Here is a 21,904-nt window from a genome sequence, read left to right as displayed (position 1 = left end):
AACCAACATTTGCACATTGCCCAACAACGCAATCATGTCACGTGATAAGGTGGTAGTTTCACACGTGACAGCTTAAGGCTGTGGACACAAAGTAATATAATATGTAATATTATTACAGTTACTTTATTTTATGGGTAATATGTAACTGTAACTAAATAGTTCAGTTGCAAGTAATATGTAATATGTAACTAGTTACTTTTAAAAAGTAACTTGCCCAACACTGCACATAGCTAAAACCTTTCATAGTGATATAAATAAAATAAAAGCACTTCGATGTAAAGTACATGAGTCTATAAAATATGTAGTGATCACCTCATCCTTGTCATCCAGTGTAAGCCATCGAAAGCAGAATGACTGAGGCCTTCAATAATAGAGCCAAGAAGTCCTTGAAACATATTACAGCTAGTCCAGATGTGCTAGACTCTGATGATCCCTTGAAAGCATTTCAGGAAGCTCTACTCAATTTCCACGCACACTACTGTTTAGATAGCCATTTGTCTAAGTGGTGTATGTACCATCCTAAGGTAAGACCCAGAATATGTTTTTCAAACACCAATCAAAAGATTCTAATATATCATGCAAAATTACCACCTGGCTAGAATTTTTAGCACAGTTTATTTCCTCTTATTCACACTGTTACTACCCTTGACACTTCACAATTAATTTTTTCAAATATCCCCAAAGCCTGCATGTACATAAGTGTCCCAAACAAATTTCCTAGCCATTGGGTACCTCTATAACAATAACCATCCAGCCTAAAACCTTGTACTTCCATTTACACTTGCACTTACCAAATCATAAATTCACTTCATCGCCAGTATGGTACTAGATATGTATGTAGACTTTTGTTGCCTCACATGAGGAAGTTCACAGAGCTCCTTACAAAATCATAAAGCCCATCAAGTGTGCAGAACACTCTAATGCATTTTTGAAGCTGCTCCAGAGCATGGCTGAAAGGGCCCATAAGTACATCACCCCTGAGGGTTGCGTGACTACCAACAGTGTAGAAGGCTTTCACGGTCTTGCTTTAAAGTATCGTGGAAAGCGAATTGACCTCCATCACACACACTACACATATAAAACAAACATGGCCATTTGTCACAAGGTATAGTGGCAACAAATGTCATTGTACAATGTAACTATATAATTTTCTGACCTAATTCAAGAACATTGGTCCTGTGTGGAAAATTGTGTGCCTGTGGAAAATGGGCGTGGATGTCCCACAGAAAGCAGTGGAGACTAGAATTGCTGAGCATGACACATGGTTGAAGCAAATCACTAAACGCTCCACTGAGGAATATCACAAGTACAAGTGAGACAACCAATACATACATGCTTACTTATTGTGATAGATTATGTTATGGTGTTATGATTGTACATATTATGAAGAGCAAAGCCACTGTATGTCATTAGCAAGAGAAAGACTACATGTTCCTCCTCCAAACTGCTGGGGTTAGTACCGCACAGCACAAAAGTGATAGTGCAAGCCCACTTGATGGTGATGAAGTGGGAGAGTAGGCACAAGTTGCTGACATCAGTGAACCTCATTTTGAGGAAATAGAAGATTTACCTGAGTTTTCAGAGCCACTCGATGGAAAGCCACTTTTGTTCATGTACGGCTGTATTTACCAAGACCACATTGTTGAGATGGCAGCAGTGGTTCTTGCTCCAGATGATGTGACCATCTGTGAGACATCTTTCTCTCAGCTCTGTAAAACCTCTCTATCTGTTAGTACATTGAGTAATAATATAATATTTGGTAATTACAACTACATTTATTCTCACCTTTGACAGTGAAAAAGAAGTGTGGCATTAGCAACTAACTTCTGTTGAAAGAAAGGCCTTTTGATGCTGTTTCCCTGACCTTTTGCATTAGGTTGAAGAATGTCTAAAAGAAGCAGGTGAATCAACTGAGATATCATTTTATCCAGGTACTTATTGATTGTAAATACTGTGAAAAAACATTATATTGCAATAGGTGTAGTAGCCCTTAATGGATTTGCGTTTGATTATCGGATCATGGTTGTGGAAGTTGAGCATTGCAACCAGCTGCAATTGTGCACCGCTGCTAATTTGATGTTTGCAGACATGTACCATGATCTGGTACAGGTTGTAAATAACAATATGTGATAAATAAGTTTCATAATCATCAGTTATTTCACCCACAGATGAGGAGGAAAGCTAAAGATCCTTTCTTTGATGGCTGGAGTGCTCAAGAGAAATCACACTTAAATATGGGTAGCAACTTCGAAAGATGCTTTCCAGGCCAGACTTTCAAAGATAAGTTACCTTCCTACTTAATGTAACTAATATTTTTCTTGCAGCTCAACAAGCACTAGCAGATGTCAGGGCAATGAATACAGTATTTACACATCCAACTTTTAAAGTTGTCCTTGAGAGGTTAACCATGTAGTATGAAACACAGCTCAGATACTGTAGTACTGGAAAAATATTAACTGACAGAAAGCAATTTTGGAAAATGCAATGGCACCTTATGGGAGGGCACTACTAAACTAATGTCAAATTGTCTAGTACTTAACAACTTGAACCATACCACTCTGGAGATGTACCAAATTTGTTCATCAGAAGAAGAATTCTGTGACTTGTTGCACAAGGCAGGAATAAAAAAATGAAGCTTTGGAGGGAGAAAATATGGCAGCACTTTGCTCAGCAAAAGTAGCTATCTGGGATAACCCAAACAACGGTTTTTTACCAAATGGAAAAACGTATTCACCATGAAAAGACCTAGTCCTGTGTATTCACAAGCTATACTTAGTCTTACTATAAATTATGAGCTTTTACTCACTTCATAGGTCCTGTAGTTCCACACATCCTCTGATAATATTGTGTCAAGCCTTCTTCTCCCTTGCCACACTGATGTTTATAGATTATAGATTTTAAGAACCCAATGCCCATTTGAATGGCTCCCAGATCTGCTCCTTGATGCTGCCTCCATCTCCTTCCACTGGTGAACGCTAAACCAAATCCATCCACACAGTCCGATTAGTTGAATATGATGCTATCGTTGGTATCCAATGCTGACAGTAGCACCACACAACATGAAAACAGCTCTCCCATACCATCTCTTTCTTCGATTGCTTACTCTAGAACTTGCACAATATTTGTAAATTTTTGATTATTTGAAGGATACTACCCATGCATTACATTCCTTTGCTGAGTTTGTACCCCAAAAATACACAATATTGCTAAATCTGAAACTGACTTCTTGTTTTATGGCCGATAGCCTCCAAACTTTGCAAATAACTACCCAAGTCCACAGCAAAAAAGTATGGAAGTGGATTTTTAAAGAAAGGATTGCTGGCTGTTGTGGTTCCCCTGCGAAATTGTGTCAGCGGGAGGATAACATAACTTTGGAACCAACGCCAGTGTTTTAAATCTGTTTCTGTACTTCTTAAGAGAATGTTAGCAGAAGTAACTCAAAGAATTTTCAGATAGCTCTGTGGTAAACTGTAGACGGAGATCGATCTTTCATCTGAAACCAAGACGTCTCTTAGGTGGTTTGTATCTCTGCTATCGTAGCAACCCTTTTGCTGGGATTAGGCTGATAGGCCATTAAGACCTTGTGCTACATAAACCAAGTTAGCTAGTTGTATTTCCCTGTAACTACAAACTAGTAAAGTGTACCTAGGTGAATGCTATTGCTGTGGTCGAAGCCATAGGACATAGTTGCATGCCACTTTAAACCATCGTTATCAAGTTGCACTTCAATGTCCTGTGTTTCGTTGTTACGCACTGAATGCTAAATAGATTGAGCAATTGGTGGTGAAGTGGTATTCATGCATGACTGTAATGGATACAATTTACTCACGATTATTATAGTGAATACCTGGGAGTACTTATACCACCATTACACCATCATTATCAAATCGTGTTTCGATGTCCTGTGTCTCCTTGCTCACTGTATTAACCCACAATCAAACTTTTCATATGCTCGTGTCATTGCGTGTATGTTTGAACTCTTAACACAGCATCTCCTTGTCGTTATTTTTACATTGTTTCCAGTGTCTACTATCAAAGTCCAATACAAATACATGCGTGAAGCATGCCAGCAGTTTTCACATGTGTAGGCGATTAACCCACGTGGTTTTACCACAGGAACTTGTGATTTGCCTGATATATACTATCAGGCAAAGCACTCATGCCCGTGGTATAACCATTACATATATACGTATATATGTAATAGTTATACCACGGGCATGAGTGCGTATATACAGGCAAAGCACAAGTACCCGTGGTATACCTAATATGTTCTACTTCAGCAGGCATACTTACCTAATTGGCAAAATCTTTAGTTGTTATGCCGTTCTCTTATATAGGGAACCAAATAAGCTGTAATTGTGGGTGGCAGTGCATATATCTCATTAACTCGACACATTGCACACCTAATAGGAGTGCACACTATAACCAGAAATCATCAGATTTCTTTGATGTTATACTGTTATCCTCTTCCCTTATATAGGGAATCAAGCAAGCTGTGATTGTGGGATTGAATTTTGCCAAAAAACTGTGGTTGTGGGATTCAATTTTAACACCTCAACAGTAGTTTTTTTTTACTTTTGTAAATGCAGTAATTAAAGAAACATAATAAGCACTAGGTACTTAAAATTACTATTTTAGCAAAAGTAAAATCAAACTGCTGTTTGATGTATTAAATTGAATCCCACAATCACAGCTTGTTTGGCAAAATTTGATCCCACAATCACAGCTTATTTGGTTCCCTATATAAGAGAAGGGCATAACAACTAAAGATTTTGCCAATTAGGTAAGTCTGCATGCTAAAATAGAACATATTAGGTATACCACGGGCACTTGTGTTTTGGTTGCAGTGTGTATATCTTGTTAAGGCAGTGTGTAACGAGATATTCGCACTGCCATAACAAGATATATGTATTGGTAGCAGAGCGTACATTTCATTAACATTTTGAGTCAGTGCAATATGTGATATTATATATGCACTGGCTTTCCTTTGATCTGAGGTGTGAAAGTGACACACACACACACACACACACACACACACACACACACACATATATACATGTACTGCCAGACGCTAAACTAAGTTTCTTAGGACTGTTTTCTGATGATACCAAACTACATCATCCTATCACCTCACCTGTTGATATTGATCTGTTGCAAGATTTAAACTTGTAAGCATACGAGTATTACCCCCCAAATTTACATCTTGGCAGTATTACTTTTACATAAACAATGATCAGAGTGGATTATAACGGTCAGCCATCGGATATTTACCAACCAATTAGCTTGAAGACTGCCCAATTACCTACTGAACCAGTCAAGGATGGCCGACCAATTTCCACTAAAAACCGATATACTCTAATAGAACAGTCAGCAATTCTAATACAGCAGTCATAAAAAGGCGTACCTAAAAGGTTCAAAACTGCGAAAAAAAAGGTTGTCTGACTTGTGGAATCGAACATACACCTTACAAAGGGGTTTTAAATGTCCTGCAGTTAAAACCATAACTGATATAGATACATGTCACAAAACATCATGTTGGATAATTTCATATCAAATCGTCACAATGTTATTATTACAGATTTATTATGTATGTGGTATAACAATGTAACAGTGCATGGCTGCTGAAGGAGTTTTGGGTGTCAAAATACTCACATCCAAGCTTTGAAAATCCAAACTTTTTCAGGGGGTATGCCCCAACTTGGCATGCTTATGCATGCTGCTAAGCATTGCCATACAATGTCAGATCATGTTAGATCAACTTTGACTTTGATCTGACATAATGTCAGATCAATGAAGACTAGTTATAATCCTCTCTGACAATGATGCACACCCAATTAGTACTGTTCAAGAGGAGAAGGATTAATATGCTGAAATGTATACACTGTCATTTGATCTGTCAGGTAAGTTTGCACCTCAGATTAGTGTTGCACCGATATGAGGTTTGGCCGATATTCCGATAACCGATATTGGATACTATTTTCAAGCCAATAAACGTAGCTGATCCGATATGGTACTGCAAGGCTATCTTCCACCAAATGTTACTTTTTAAAGGCCAATTTAGTTCATTTATAGTGGCAGTAGCGCTACAACAATAGCTGACATTATATTTAAGCAGTAATAACAACATTGTAATGCAACTCAAGGTGTTTAATAACATCATTTGAAGCACACAAGTTTGCATTTCTCTACGAAAACATATATAACTGTATCTGCTACTTTTTCCATCATGCAACTGATCCGATACCGATATATATACAAAAATACAGCCAATATATGGTTTTTCCAATAACCAATCCGATTATCAGTGTAACACTACCTCAGATGTTGGTATACACAGATAAAAAAGTCATTAAGACAGCCAGAACAAGTTAAGGTACCATCTTCTTGAAATAATTTATCTACATCATCTTGTACCTTGGTGTTACTTCTGACATAATTTCAAAATAGGTTAGGGTTGTGTTGAATGTGTCTTGCTAAGTTGGTTTCAAATGTTGACTTGGCATATTTAATATCTGAGGTAGCATTGTTTCTATCTATACTTGCAATACAAAATGTAATCCACATGACGTTTGGTGGCCTTATAAGTATTCCATGCTTTATGTTTACACTTGATTGCTCTGAGTGTAGGCCAATCCAGCCATTTTGGTTTGGGTTTAGAACTAGCAGTTTTAACTGGAATATACTTGACAATCAAGTTTATTAGTTTAGTATGAAAACACAGCCACATGGATTCCATGTCTTGCCCTTCAAATAGTTGTCCCCAATTAGTAATTCACATGCCATGGATATAGTCTTCACATCCATATAAATGCTTGGGTACATAAACACTCTCTATAGAATGATAGCACAAAAAATCGAAACTAATAACAACATGATTGTTTTTGCCAAGTGGAGGCAATGAAGTGAGATCTGCCACCTCATGTTGGATAGTATTCTATATCTGGTTGCAAAGGTAACATTTTGAGTGATAAAAACATGCCAACTTGTAGGAGAGTTCACGTGATAATTTTACACAGCATTATACTTTTAAATGCCTAACATGGAGATACCCACAATAAAAAATTCAGCTCTTCATTTTTCCTCCTTTCTTCAGTAAAGAAAATGACAAGTAAAAGAAGCTCCAAAATTGGCCATGGGTTGGCTTTGGAGTATAAATACAAAAAGAAGTGATACCTAAACAAACACAGCCAAGCTGTAAAAAAAATGGTGCAGCCCTTTAAAAACACCAGGGTGAAAAAAAGATGCGAAATCCAAGGTGGTAGCCAAGAAATGGCTGTGATGGCAGGTTAATGGCAAAATTTTTAATAACACTACAGGTGAATTTGGTTCCATAATTATAATAGCACCAAATTCAGCTGTATTGTCGATATTAAAACTTTTGCCATTAAACTGCCATCACAGCCATTAACATCTTTTTCACCCTGAAGTTTTTGGAAGAGCTGCACCATTTTTTATAGCTTGGCTGTTTTTGTTTAGATTCTTTGGCAGGAAGGAAGGTGCAAACCTTCATGACCCTTACTACATATACAGTACTACTACTACTGTAGTGTATTATACTAAGAGATAAGACAATTGGTACATATATACATTGACTGAGCAACAATACTAACTGAAAGATGAAAGGTTAAAAGTACACATATACACAATACGAGCATGCCATACATATACATTATTCTAACCTTTACTGTCCACAAAAGTAATACATGCTTTCCCTTTCATTACTTCTATCCCATCATCAGCAATTTCACCTCCTCCATACTGGCTATTACTAAAGTACAGCTCTAGACAATCTATTATTACATCATCTTCATCAGAGTAAATAAACCCCTTCACTACCACAGTACATTTAGGAGGTGACTCAGTAGTTGGGTCAGTGTAACTGATAATATCTTCACACCTTGTAACAGTAACCACTTCTCCTGCCATCTTGTGCAGCACGGTCAGTAAGCCATGTTGAGCTGTACAACAATACTATTACAGTACAAGCTGAAAGTACACATGCACAACAAAAATTGACTGATAAAAATATTATATAGCAGGATTTAATACAGCCACTAAATTTTAGTTGTTAGCCACATTAGCAAATGTGTTATGATGTTGGTGACTATAGCCATATAGAAACATGCAAGCTACCAGAATATCATCGAGTTGAGGATGAGATGCATGATGCATTGTGGTACTTTCATCCATGGGGTGATAGAACAAATCTCTGGACTGGCAGTCAGACAAAGCTGCTTTTACCTCCTGGCATGATGCTCCTGACAATTGTCACTCACTAATAAACTATATGCACCGCCATAAGACTGAATAAGGACAATGTGCCAGATAAGTCTAATTACGTATTAACAAATCTTTAGATGTATGCCGTTACAGGAACAAAAAGCTACAGAACAAGAAAAATGGCTTGTGATGCCAGCATGTTTATAACAGCAACGTGTTATAGTTTTATAGCTAGCTAGTTACTGTTAAAACACTTACCTTACTGTGGCAGGCTTAGTAATCTGGAGAAGACCAACAAAATCCGGTCCATGTCTTAATTAAACACTGCAGTACTGGAATGTAAGCACCCCAAATTTATACTGGCCTACAAGATCCCAGCAGGGGTGTAAGGTTAAAGTCTAATAAGGCTTCATGCATAACTCAGATTGTTAAGATTGGTATAGGACAGCATACGTAGTGGGTAGTAGGAAACGATCGGATGCATATACAACAAATTAGTGCTGACTGACTAGCTTGGCTTTTAAATTCTATGAACAGTCCGGTGTGATGTTTTCTGATTAAGAATGTGAACACATCTTTCCACAACTAAGCTATAATGGACAATTTTGCCTTTCTTCAAGTCTGTCACACAATACTAGCTAGTGAGTCTGCCTTTCTGGGTTTGCCTTACTAAGTACAACACAGGTTACACTGTCTGATAGGAAAAGATATAGTTTACCCAATGGATATCCTGCTGTGGTTGGAGACATGTAAGACATAATACAGTTATTTACTGCATGTAGACAGCTAGGTGAGTTGTAACAAATAGTTCATAATTCTATATTATAACATTGTTGTTTCTAGAGTACCAATGATGTTGCAACGAAGTTGGAGTCATTACTTTTACAAAGTAACTAGTTACATATTATGCTTAAAGTTGTTGTATCAAGACTCATGGTAGTGAGGCGCGTGGCCAAGAAACTACAAAGCACACACCCAATTAAGACGCGTGGCCACTACTGTGAGTTATTTTTGTGTAGGGATGGTTTTGCAATATTAGCCCTGGATTATGCAACATCTCTCAATTGGTTTGTATTGTTACGTAATAAAAAAATCTTTTTTTGTAGTAGTTTTCTTGCGACCGGTATTAAAACGTGCATTTAGACACATTTTGCTTTATTTCTCAACCTTGTGCTACACCTAACATCACCTTATACCAGTCAACTTACCCATGTTTGTACAGTCCATCTAGCACTGACATTATCTAATCCTGGTTTGTTCATACGCATATTTCTTTGATCAAACCTCTAATCCCTACAATAACTTTTAAAGACACAATGTGGACACACGCCTTAATGTCTGATAAACAAGTTATAAAAGCGTGTAGAACCGTAAGTTTCCTAGGGAAGGTGTTTTAAGCAGAAATCTTTTAAACTCCATTTAGTGCCATGCCTCATACGTGCGTTGATAATTGGCAGATGTTTTGTAAACAAGTGTGAAAGTGTCAAGAACGTAGCATCACTAGAGAAGGTGCTCCAAGCATAATTCTTGTTGCCACACCACACATGGTGTATTAAAATAAGTTGTGTGTTCTGGTGGTGCTCAAACCAGCTTGTTACATAGCATTACCCACCCTAACAGCAAGTAGTCACTCCCATTGTGGCTTCCGTCAAGCATGTCATTTAATTAATACACATGTTACATAACAAAATATATCACATTAATTGTTTGTGACATTAACAATAAAATTCTGACATTAAAATGGGATAGTTAGTCCCATCACAACTGTATGCCTCATCCTGGAAATTCAGAAGATTGTAATCAACTAAGATATAATGCCAAGATCTTACCAGGCCTCATCGTCCACGCACACTTGACAATTGAGAACTAAAGAACACACATAACATTATATAATTTCTCTGTCTATATAAACTTACTCCCCTGAACCTTGATCTTAGTTGTCCAGTTACATATGTACCACTGCTAGTGAGAGAACCACATGCTATGACCAAGTACCCTGTACCTGTAAAATTGACAGGGCATTAAATACAATACAGCTAAAAATTTGTCACTTTTTACACAAATGACAGATTTGGGGATCTGAAAATTCATCAAACCCTTGAGGTAATACAAAAATTTCTTAGTATACACACAGACTGACCTGAAGATCCACAATGTCCTTGATGTTACTACAGTCCACGTATACTTGGTGTACAGTCCACGCACACCGGACAATTGAGAACTATAAAGAACACACAAAACATTATAAAATTCCTTTGTCTACTTACCCCCCGAACCTTGATCTTAGTTGCCAAGTTTAGAGCAGGTTATGTATGTAGCACTGCTAGTAAGAGAACCACATGTTATGACCAAGTACCCTGTACCTGTAAAATCAACAGGCGGGCATTAAATACAATACGGCTAAAAATCTGTCACTTTTTACGTAAATGACAGATTTGGGGAACTGAAAATTCATCACACTCTTGAGGCAATACAAAATTTGAGGACCTGAAAATTCATCACACCCTTGAGGTAATATGTTTGAGGATTCACAAGTTGGCCCAGCAGTAACTTACTACACAGTGTCCTGATTAGACAGGTTTCACTGTACATAAAGACCAGTATGCAATGTGAAAGAGTATTTTTTGAATAAGAATCATGTAGATTATCTTACTTCTTCCACCTAGTTCCGGGACTTCTAAATTGGCACTACAGTGACAATGCTGAAAGCTGTTTGGTCTATACGAGTACACCTTGTTGACAATCCATCCATGAGATAATTTCAAGCGGGATAATATTGGTATTTGCTGCTACTCAAGTTGGTACCATCACAGAAATTTTCAGCTTGGTCTCAGTGAATTTGCACTAGTCAGTGCAGACATCTGACAGTCTAAAAACCTATCGCATACACGCAGTTAATCAGTGTGAATAGATGTGGCACTTTGTATACTAGCCTCATTTTTTTTCACTCCTCCTTTTGTTACTGAACCTCCACTCCTTGCTTTGTTACTGAACCTCCACTGCTTTTTTCGTTACTAAACCTCCACTCCTTTTTTCGTTACTGAACTCCATGAAGAGCTGAGTACATCAGTATTCTCGCGACTTGTTAATATCCATTCGACTTCTTCAAGTGGTGTATGTATCTTATCAGTTACAGTATGCTTCGCCACTGCATTGAAATCCAGTTACAATATGTGACCAGATTTTACAAAACTGATCCAAATCGCACATCAGGCAAAATCTAACTAACACCACCAGTGGATAGCTACACTATCGTACTAGTAGTTTTGACACTCAGTACCACTCAAACTACTCGAGGGTGGTTTCAACAGACGTCTTTTCTGGGGTGTGCGTAGAGCTCAAATGGCGGTTTTGGGCCTTCTGAAGGACCTGGCTTGGCAAGAATCAGTGGTTTACTGGTGGACAACCTGACAATGTTGGCCAGATGTTTTTTTCTGTGGATTTTGCTACATATCAACCACTAAGGAGCCAGCACAGCCTTGTAATCTAGTCTCTGGACTCCAATCGTGGTCTGCCTCCATTTTGAGGTCTAACCCTTGTCCACCCCACCACCCCCCACCACTTTGTGAGCACTCGTGATACTACTTCGCTCGTCCAACAGCTCAGATTTTCTATCTTATTTGGTGGAAAACTCTACAAGCAGCTACAAGTACTGGAAGTGGTCTGAAAGATAACAGATTGATGCATCTTTAGTGTAAATTTCATATGCGTGCTTGCTATCCTTGGAGAGTTATGCTGGCTTGCATTCTTTAAAACCGTTTATCTCGAAACTTCTAATGTGCGATTTGGATCGTTTTTCCAAAATCCAGTCACATATAACAAATATTTAGTAGTATTCAGTCCTCTCAAGACATGGACTGCCATCAATAATTAATGTAAACCGCGTATCACGTGTATTCACTTGAGGTGTTACAGGGACTTTCCAAAAGATTTCCCCTAAATAGGCCATGTGGTCATTGTCAGTTGAGTGGAACTTGTTCTTGGTTATGGCTCTACAATGCTGTACTCGTACTTTAATGTATTTTAGTGTTTAATGATATTATACTTCCCTCTCAAGACATGGACTGCCATCAATAATAATAATATAAATCGTGTATCAAGTGTGTTCACTTTTCACTTGAAGTGTTACTGTGCAGGGACTTTCCAAGGGATATCCCCTAAATAGGTCATGTGATAATTGTCAGTCAGGTGGAACTTATTTATTTCCATTAATGCACCATGGAGCTTGTGTTGTGGCTTTCATTAATCAATCATTATGCACATACCATGGTGCAACCAATTTTGTAACAAATTGCTGGAATGTGGTTCGTGGTTTGCCGGTATGAGCTTGTGTTGTGGCTTTCAACTTTTGTAACTTATTACTTGAATGTACATATGTATGTGGTACATGGTTTGCCAATGATTGTGTATATGAGTTGGGGTTGTTCCACACAGCTTGCACAATATTCAGATGTCTGCATGATGACACAAGGTTAAGTGAGACCTGTAAAAGAACAAGTAGGCACTGAACTTAACGTTAAATTAAACACACATGCAACTAACCTGGAACATCGGTCGCAACACCAGACACTTGCTTGGATATCCTCATGGCTTAACTATGGAGTGACATGTGTAATAAATCAGCACTAAACAGTATCTACAACACAATTTTTTTTCTGCAAGAACTTTTTAGCACCAAGTAAAGGCACTACCATCTCTCCTACAAGAGTATTTCACAAGAAATTTGATATTAACTTGAGTGCAACCATTATGTGGTCTATGTTTGTGAACATGTGTGTATAATGTTTGCACATTTTGTGTGCGTCTTGTGCTTGTATATGATGTAATCGTGTGTTTGTATGTAGTGAAATAAAAATAATAGTATGATGTTTGTGATCTCTTTCATAACCTTTGGCAAAGCATTTAGCTCTACGAGTGGCAAACTAAGTTGATAGGTCGTCCTCAGGACACCATGGCAGTGGCCATAGCAGGTTTTATTTATTGAAAAGTACAGAATGATTGATATACTCCAATAGAACAGTCAAGCAATAAATACTCTAATAGAACAGTAAGGCAATAAAATACTCTAATAGAACAGTCATTGAACAATATAGCTGAATATTTACATCTGTGTCTGAAAACACTCCCAGTAGTTTGGCTGTTGAAGGGTTGGACCTTGAAGAAATTGGTATAGAAGAAAATTTGGTATCAACAGAAGCGGAATTTTTTGTAGAATGACATATCCAAAGTCCACCAAAAACCACTTCGGGGAAATTTTTTTATTCCTTATTAAAGCCAACATTTTCAGGGACCATGTTATTCTATATAATTTACAAACTGTAAAACGAATTACCATAAAACTATATATAATATTGTTTGCTGTTGTCTAAGGAATTTGATTATGCAGTTTCTGTTTACCTAACGGTAACCACAAGAATCTTATAAAGCCATAACTAGTAAAAATCGGACGATCAGCTTTGTGAGAACATTGTAACACTAGCAAACACTGTCCTAATGTTCCTTACAATACAATAAACACTGCTAGTCTTCTTATAATTGAAGCAACATACATTAGGGCTGGTTTTCAGGTGCTTTACAACTACGCATGTGCAAACACACACATGGCTTAAAAGTCCGTCTTATAGAAAAGTTGCACTACAATCTCGTAACTAACCTCCTACCTTTGCTTATCCTTCTCTTGCGTAGACTACATGGTTATTGTTTCAAAAATCTCTTTAGTATGCTAGAAACACACCACAGATGAACAGACAATTACATAATGTTATGCAGAATAGCCCGGTGCACGAAGGAATCATTTACCCATATTCCCATGTTTGTAGGATTTGCGCCTGGTTTAACATATGAAGAAAGCTATAGCATGTCTAAATGGCGAGGTCTATAGCATCAGGGCAGAATGTTCAAGCCTGCAAACTATATTCGGTGATCTTGCTCATATTATTTCAACTGCTTTGAGCCACAATGGCTGATTAAATGTTACACATGGTGTTGGGATATTCAGTTGTTCAGCTTGACTTTGGATGTACACCAATGTGGAATGTAATACAGTTATCATCAGATGGGTTCAAATCAATAATGGGCAGAAGGAGCACCTCAGATTTGCAAAAAGAACCATGGCAGTTAGAAAAGGTTGTCTGTCTGCATAAAACCTGACCAATTTGTTCTAAGTATGGCTGAATGTGTGTCCACAGTGCCAGAGAAGATTAGAGTATAGCTGTAATGGCATAGTGTATGGAGTTTGTAATTCATTGATTGTTGAAACAGCTATAGATAATTCCCATATCATGCAAGCTACCACTACCATCTAATGATGCCACATTGTGGCCACATTTTGGTCAAAATTATCTGCAACCCACTGGCTAAAAGTACCGGGAAGGTACTCTGCAAACAAGTTATCCAGGCTTTCACTCTGAGTAACAGATTGTTTGTATCTGTTTACCTCATCATAACTGATGGAGTAACCTAGCTGTGACAGTTCATTTACAAGCCACCTTTACCCGAAACATATGGTCCAATGCCAAATAGTGTAGGGGTTGTAACAGATTTTGGTCTTGCAGACTGTATAATTGAATGACCAATGCTGTTATGCTCAGATTGTATAAGTAAGAATCACCAGGAATGTTTGCAGATGGCATGATATCCATTCCAATAACATTAGCAATATCTTCATTAGTGGGGTATGATTTAATTTGTGTAATGTATTCTTTCCCTAAATTCAGCCCTTACGATTTTAGTTGCAGCACTTACCAAGCGCTGTGTTCCTCTTCTATGTTTCTTTTCCGAATACCATTTGTCATTGATAGTATATAACCTGCCATGTTTCTAAAGCACAAAACAGAACCACATCCCTCAACCTCTGCAAAGAATATGCAGCCTTCATAATGTTTGTGCAATTTTTGTTTTAGCCATTTAGAAGTGTAAATGTCAGATCCTCCAGAAAATTCTCTCATCTTGTCATGTAATTCTGATATAGTGTATAGAGCTCGGCATCAGCCTCTGATTCAAGCCACTGATCCAACATGTGGAACCAATGCAACATCCCTCTGTTCTCAGACCTACCTGGAACACTTTCTATTGATAAAGTGTTTCCTTTATTTAGCAAAAATCTGAATAACATGTAATTTGCATGGTAATTTGCCTCTGCTACAACTAAGTCAAAACAGCCATACAGATGTTTTTTGAGCCTCAGATGCCCATGTATCACCCCTTATGTCACAACACTCTAGTAGATTATCACGCCTAGCAAGTGTTGTAACATTGTGTATTTTGTTTCTCTCTGGGTGGCGAGCATCAACTTTAGCTTTTTCCCCACATAGCATGCAGTTTTCTTTCCAATTAAATGATATCAAGCTAGATTTTGCTTGTGGAAGCTGATCCTCCTCAACACTGCTGCAACAAGTGACCCTTCTTTGGTTGGTATAATCTCCACAGCAGCTTTTATGTACTAAGACTTTTCTAATAGGAGTCTGACTGATACATTCAGTGAGGTGGGAATGAAACATTCAACTTTACTGAAACTGATAAGGCTCATCATACCCTTTTCTGTCACTGTGATAGCTTTATCATTTTAAAATCCTTGCTCGCATATGACACAACTGTCCACTTCAATTGTGCTAACTGCTCCTGAAGATCCTTCTTCGAGTATGATAAAACTTAATCTACAGTCAAAATGTACACAACTTCAAACCAGCTACTAAATTTTAATGCAGTTTACTTGTTGATGATAACACAAAAATTAAAGATAAATTGACAAAATTACAGGTAGAATAAACTAGCAACTTGCACTAAGAGCAGATTTAATTAATGATCATTACTACATAGATAGTTAATAGTCAACAGCTTACCTTACAATAAAAGCTTTCTGTCATGAATTTCAGTGATCAAGTGCTAAGCTGGTGTAGCTCTCAGAAGTTAGAAGCACTTTAATAAGCTCAACTAACTCAAACACTTAATACTATACTCATACAAACAACAAATTGTGCTCTGTATTTATACTACAAAAACTGAATTACTTTATTGCATGATGGAAGACTATACATAAACAAAAGACCTAATGCAGCAATAGAGTCACTTTAACAATGTAAGGCTGCCTTATATCTATAGTAATTAATCATACATCATTTCCTAATATTACAAAACAAAACTCCACCATTGCTAGGTGTGTACTAGTCTGGTATAGCTGACCTGCATGCAGAACACTCCAGCTATGCCAGACATATGTAGCAGAGTACAATACAACGGTCAGCCCTCGGCCATTTTCCGACCAAGTGATGTTTTTGACCGATCATTGTAGCCGTTGGTCGGCCATTTGTGCCGATCAAATTTTTTACAACTATAATTCTTTATTATTAGTCTTTATAACATGTAATATTATAGTTATTATTATTATTGTCGTATAAAAAAATTATTGTCGTATCGTTAACTTTCCTTACCGAAGCTATTTAATCACTACGCGAAGTCTCGATCCCATCGAAGCATTGACTCGATGCGCATGCGTAAGCTAGTGCACTGCACCTCGTATTTACCCAAATTATTGATTGTGGGTTACTGTCGATGTTGTGAAGAAGCGATCACTACACTGACTACACGAGTGGCGCCTTCCAAGAGAAGAAAAGAAAGTAATATTTGCAAAATGGAGGTACGATTTTAAGTATAAGATGGCCATTTCGTGGTTATAATCTGTAGAGATGCAGTGCTGGAGAATGTGGAATGGAAGTCACGTGATAAAAGTGTTCTGCACACGGAAAGTTCAAGAGTAAGTTGTGATCTATTGCTATTTACAAGAGAAACTTTAGCAATAGCTAGCTGATAATTCAACCTGTGCTGACTCAACACCACTTGTAACAAAGCATTTAGCCTAGCTAAGTCTACAAACTGGCTGTACAATACAATTTTTTCTTTTAAAAATTTTTTTTACTTTTTTTATTCCCGCCTACCACCCCCAGCACAAAAGGAATGTGTGCTGGACACAACTGAAACAACAATAATGGGGACAATTAAAAGTCCCTGGGGCCACTTACAAGGCCCAGTTCCGAGGAAGCATCAGATGATCTGTAAGAGATGGAACGGCTTCCCCGGATGCACATAGTTGCAGATCTTAAAAGAGAAAAGGACAACAAACAACGAAGCCACACAAGAGTGCTGCTGTAGGTCATGGTGTTACGTCCGGAAAGTAATTCGGCTAAACAGCGATAAAAGGTGACTGCTTCCTTGCCCATACCCCCGGTTGTTGAGAAAACTAAAGGAGTGAAAGATGCCAACTCCACCTCATGGACACGATCACCATACTCCCTCTTCTTCTGTTGCTCATGACGTCTATATGCAGATGGAATAGAAGTATTGCGGTAGCTCTGTGCATTTGGATGAAACACCCTTATGTCAAAAAAGGCACATTGCTGCCGCCCCCAAAATCCACGAGCATGAATATCGGCTCTGGCATTATCTTGTCGGTTGGCAGACTGAGGAGTAATTACTTCTCCACTGAGAGATTGAAGATGGCAACGTCATTACATACTTTAGACAGTAACTCAGCTGTGATGTCATGTAAATCATTATGACAATACAATACATTGATTCATAGTTTTTTTGTAAAATATGTATGCAGCAGTACAAATTTTGTACATGTATTACTAATAAACACAATTAATTCACTGTAAAATGCATGTGCATAAAGTTCAGTGATAAGTAGCTGAAAGTAGTCTCAGATTCAATCTCAGAGTGATCCTTTTACAAAATTCCCTGGGGGGCATGCCCCCAGACCCCCTAGAAGGCTTGTGCTTTGCACTGCAGGGTATGCTTCGCACACTAGGATAGTACACCTCTATCTTATGGCCATGCAATTTCAGAAATGGCCAATCAAATTTATTTTTGATTGGCCATTCTGTTCGAGCAATAATTTTCCCTTATATTGTACACTGCGTAGGCCATTATGTCATATCTTTTAGCCACACACATGGTAGCTACGTATCTTCTAAAATAATAATAGTGAAAGATGAATATTGACATTTTGCATTAATGTTAAACAAATTGTACATTGATGCTGGAATTTTTGATGAAACAAGTCAAGTATGGGTGCAAGTTCATGTTGAAAAACTGAAGTCAGGATAATTAATATAAATAGTCATAAATTAAATTCCCCAAATGCCATTGAGGTGGATTTTGGATATGTTGTTGTCTGAAAAATTCCGCTTCTTTTGATACCAAAATTGCTTCTATACCAATTTCTTCAAGGTTTGACCCTTTTTTGATGTTTAACAGCCAGACTACAGATCCCAGATGCAATCTCAGAGTTGCTATTTCAAGATGGTGGCATTCCCCAAGATCACCTAGAAAAGATGCTTTGCAAATAAGTGCTTTACACACATCTTTCGTAACCCTGACTGTAGCCATTATTGCTTGGCATGACCAGTAATTTCCACTGGCCCTTGTCCTAATAAAAAATTAACAGCTACTATAGGAATGTATGTTATATGCTCACCACCTATCAGCAGATTTGTGTTTGGTTGCAACACCTCTACAAGGCAGAATTCATCATACACCCCCCATGGCTTGAACATTGGGTCTGTAAATTATACCCATCCAAAAACAGCTTATAGCTGTAAAAAAGTGCGCGTCCAAGTAAAGCAGAGTTAACTGCGACAAAAAGTAATGATATCATAATGTGGCCATGTGTGAGGTGTGCAAGTTGTAAAATTAATATTAGCTAATCAGATAATACTTAAAGTGTTAATGAGAACTATGTGATGCTGCTAGTTTTTAAGTGTGTGAGTATCTTTATAAATGCCACACAAATTTAATTCTCAATGAAGCAATGTGTATAGATTCTCTGATAGCAATAAATAGTTTGAGTTCGGTCACCTTTCCTTTGTTCGCAGCATTGTTGTATACAGGAAAGGCGGCCAAACTCAAACTATTTATTGCTATCAGAGAATCTATACACATTGCTTTATTGAGAATTAAATTTGTGTGGCATTTATGAAGATGCTCACACACTTAAAAACTAGCAGCATCACATAGTTCTCATTAACACTTTAACAATAACATTGTATTATCTGATTAGCTAATATTAATTTTACAACTTGCACACCTCGCACATGGCCGCATTATGATATCATTACTTTTTGTCGCAGTTAAAAAAAAACTCTGCTTTACTTGGACGCGCACTTTTTTTACAGCTATAAGCTGTTTTTGGATGGGATTTCAATACTTTTTGTTAGAATAAGCAATGCACTGTTGATAACAGTAGGTGAGTTTCCATGGTTTTGTCAGAAACCCAAGATTACAGTGACAGACTATTAAAATAAAACTGTAATTTTAGTGGCCAGGGCCACCCACATGGGGGAAGGGGGGGGAGTAACTGGGGTATTTTATCCCCTGCCCCAGCCCGAAAGGGGCCTCTTGAATACCTGTTTAAAGAAAGATCGATATACTCTAATAGAGCAGTCAGGATCTAGACCCTTCCTTTCCCCTGGGCCCCTCTTTAACTCTTTTCCCTGGGCCCTATAATTTCTGGGCGGCCCTGTTAGTGGCATGCAACTGCAGTCAACTAACACCCATTTTAACTAGTAAACCCTTAATAACACTTTGCCTTTCATCTTGTACTGCATTAAAACGATCAAGATACTCTATTAGAGCAGTCACAAAATAGCTGTAACACAGCAATCAATATTTAGCATAGTTACAATTTCTGCTTAGCATCGGATTGTATAGTTTAAATTACTAGCTACTTACAGACTTTACAATATGAAAATATGGCACTTGTAGAAATGTGACTGTTCTATTAGAGTATCTCGATTTATTTCAAGCATTGACTAATTCAAACGAAGAAGCTACTCCCCTGCCAAGAGATCTTGCGAAATGAAATGAGAATAGTAAAGAAAAGGCAAGTATGTACAGAGACAATAGAGGGGCGCGTAATTATGTCCTGTTGTAAATAAACGCCATTAAAATTTATATTACTACTAAATAAGTGCACCAGAATAGGCTTGTGAGGCTGTTGTCTCCAAGGTTGTCGTCTTTTCGTGTTGAAGGGATTTAGTCACAATTGGTGAGTTTAACTATACATGTATTGGTGTTGTAAAACTTAATTGTAAAAAGGCGATTAGCACATATCATGATAAACATGTATTTGTCACAGTAGAGTCTCTCACGATTATTAGACATTGGACCAGGGTAAAAAATTTACTGCTATATTTAGAGGTTGTAGTGTTTGCATATCTTAGTATCTTAATAAATAATCCTCCATGATCACTATTCACTAATATTACAGTGAAAACTGGTCATTATTCAGGCCGTAGGGACAAAATTTTCTGACCTAGCTTTTTAAAGAGGTGGCTGCATTTTGCGGCCTTAAAAAAGGTAAGAAGCATGCTGTTCTAACTGGCTATAGAGATGGATTTAGTGTGTGACAGCGTATGAGACAGTGAGTGCTGGCAGCAAGGGGGCAGCAAATCTGTTAGAGCACCAAAGGCACTACTTCAGACTTAGGCAGTTGACTGTCAGCCCAAAATGTAAAAAGTTTCACTATTGGTCCTTATAAGCTCCTGATGAAGAAAGTGATGAAGTCATTATCCATAGGATATATTTTTCAGAGTATCCATTTCAGTTCTACAATATAGTAGCCAAGCATAAGATGAACATAACACAGCATTCCAGTGGTTTAGTGGTGACTACAACACTGCCTGAGTTAAACTGTGGTGAGATTTGAGACTACCGGAAGCCCTGGAATGCCTTCAACACATGAAATACCAAATATCTAATGCCTGGCTTTCATCCACAGTGGACCTGTCTTGGTGGCCACTTGTACAGAAGGGAAACAGCTGCCACACAGTCTTTCGAGCAAACAGCTAGTTTCCACACCCCTTAATTATCAATTTGTAAAATCTTGAGCAAATTGTGTGTGCGAGCAAGTGCGATGTTGTGCATTGGCAGTGCCGTGTATATGGTTGCTGCCTAGCAGTGACACACCACGAGTATTGAAGTCACAATGCGTTACTGTATCATCGATCTAAATACAATCTCTGAATGTGTCATGTTGTGTAGAGAGCAATCTTCCGCTAGAGGCGACCTGCAGGTTTCAGTGTATATTATTAACCATTAATATTGTTCACCATTGTGAACTGTATGTACAGTGAAACCTCACTTAGTGGCCACCTCTTTAATAAGACCACCTCATTATATTGGCCACCTCTAGTAGATCCCAAATATAGCTAAGCAGTACTTTATGACCTCATTCATAAGGCCACCTTGTTATTCAGGCCAAATTTTTTGGTTCCACAGCTGGCCATATTAATGAGGTTTCATTGTACTTATGTGAATTATTATTTTTCGTAACTTTTCTTCAGGTTTACTGATGGGCACTATGAAGCATTGTTGACTGGTCCGTACATAATGTGGTGACTTGAAATGCTATAACAGTACGTAGCATGTCTTGTATGTACATGTAATGTGTTGTAATGTGTCCACACATCCACACATCTTAGAAATAAATATAATTGTATTCTCTATACTCAGTTCCATTGTGCCACTGGGTCATAAGTGGGTTGAGTATGGATCATCCAGGACATTTGGGTCACATTTTGTCCTGGCCAAGTGGATCTCATCCACTGACAGAATATACAGATCAGATCACGTGTATAAATTATGGTGGAACTTGTTTATTGCCACCTTCACTCAATAAGCAGGTAAC

The 21,904-nt window shown here is 37.9% G+C and overlaps 2 protein-coding genes and 1 long non-coding RNA gene across 3 annotated transcripts in view; 1 reads left to right on the top strand and 2 right to left on the bottom strand.

Moving 5' to 3' along the window:
* Window positions 1–21,904, bottom strand: part of LOC136236873 (protein mono-ADP-ribosyltransferase PARP14-like) — a 290,930-nt gene that overhangs the window by 156,992 nt on the left and 112,034 nt on the right. The window contains exon 13 of the mRNA XM_066027105.1: window positions 7,680–7,958. Coding sequence (XP_065883177.1) covers window positions 7,680–7,958 — 279 coding nt within the window. The remainder of the gene's footprint in view (window positions 1–7,679; window positions 7,959–21,904) is intronic.
* Window positions 9,867–12,906, bottom strand: LOC136237028 (uncharacterized). The gene is made up of 5 exons (XR_010692297.1): window positions 12,763–12,906; window positions 10,497–12,703; window positions 10,361–10,441; window positions 10,137–10,222; window positions 9,867–10,086 (listed from the first exon to the last, which is right to left on the bottom strand). It is a non-coding gene; the product is annotated as an uncharacterized lncRNA (long non-coding RNA).
* The window catches only part of LOC136237013 (uncharacterized), a 113,237-nt gene continuing 111,562 nt past the window's right edge, over window positions 20,230–21,904 (top strand). Inside the window, exon 1 of the mRNA XM_066027263.1 lies at window positions 20,230–20,263. The gene's annotated coding sequence lies outside the window, so the exon portion shown is untranslated. The remainder of the gene's footprint in view (window positions 20,264–21,904) is intronic.

This window comes from Dysidea avara, chromosome 10 (genome assembly GCF_963678975.1).
Source record: "Dysidea avara chromosome 10, odDysAvar1.4, whole genome shotgun sequence".
NCBI lineage: Eukaryota > Metazoa > Porifera > Demospongiae > Dictyoceratida > Dysideidae > Dysidea > Dysidea avara.
The sequence above is the reverse complement of the archived record's forward strand: the minus strand, read 5'-3'. Positions and strand labels throughout refer to the sequence as shown.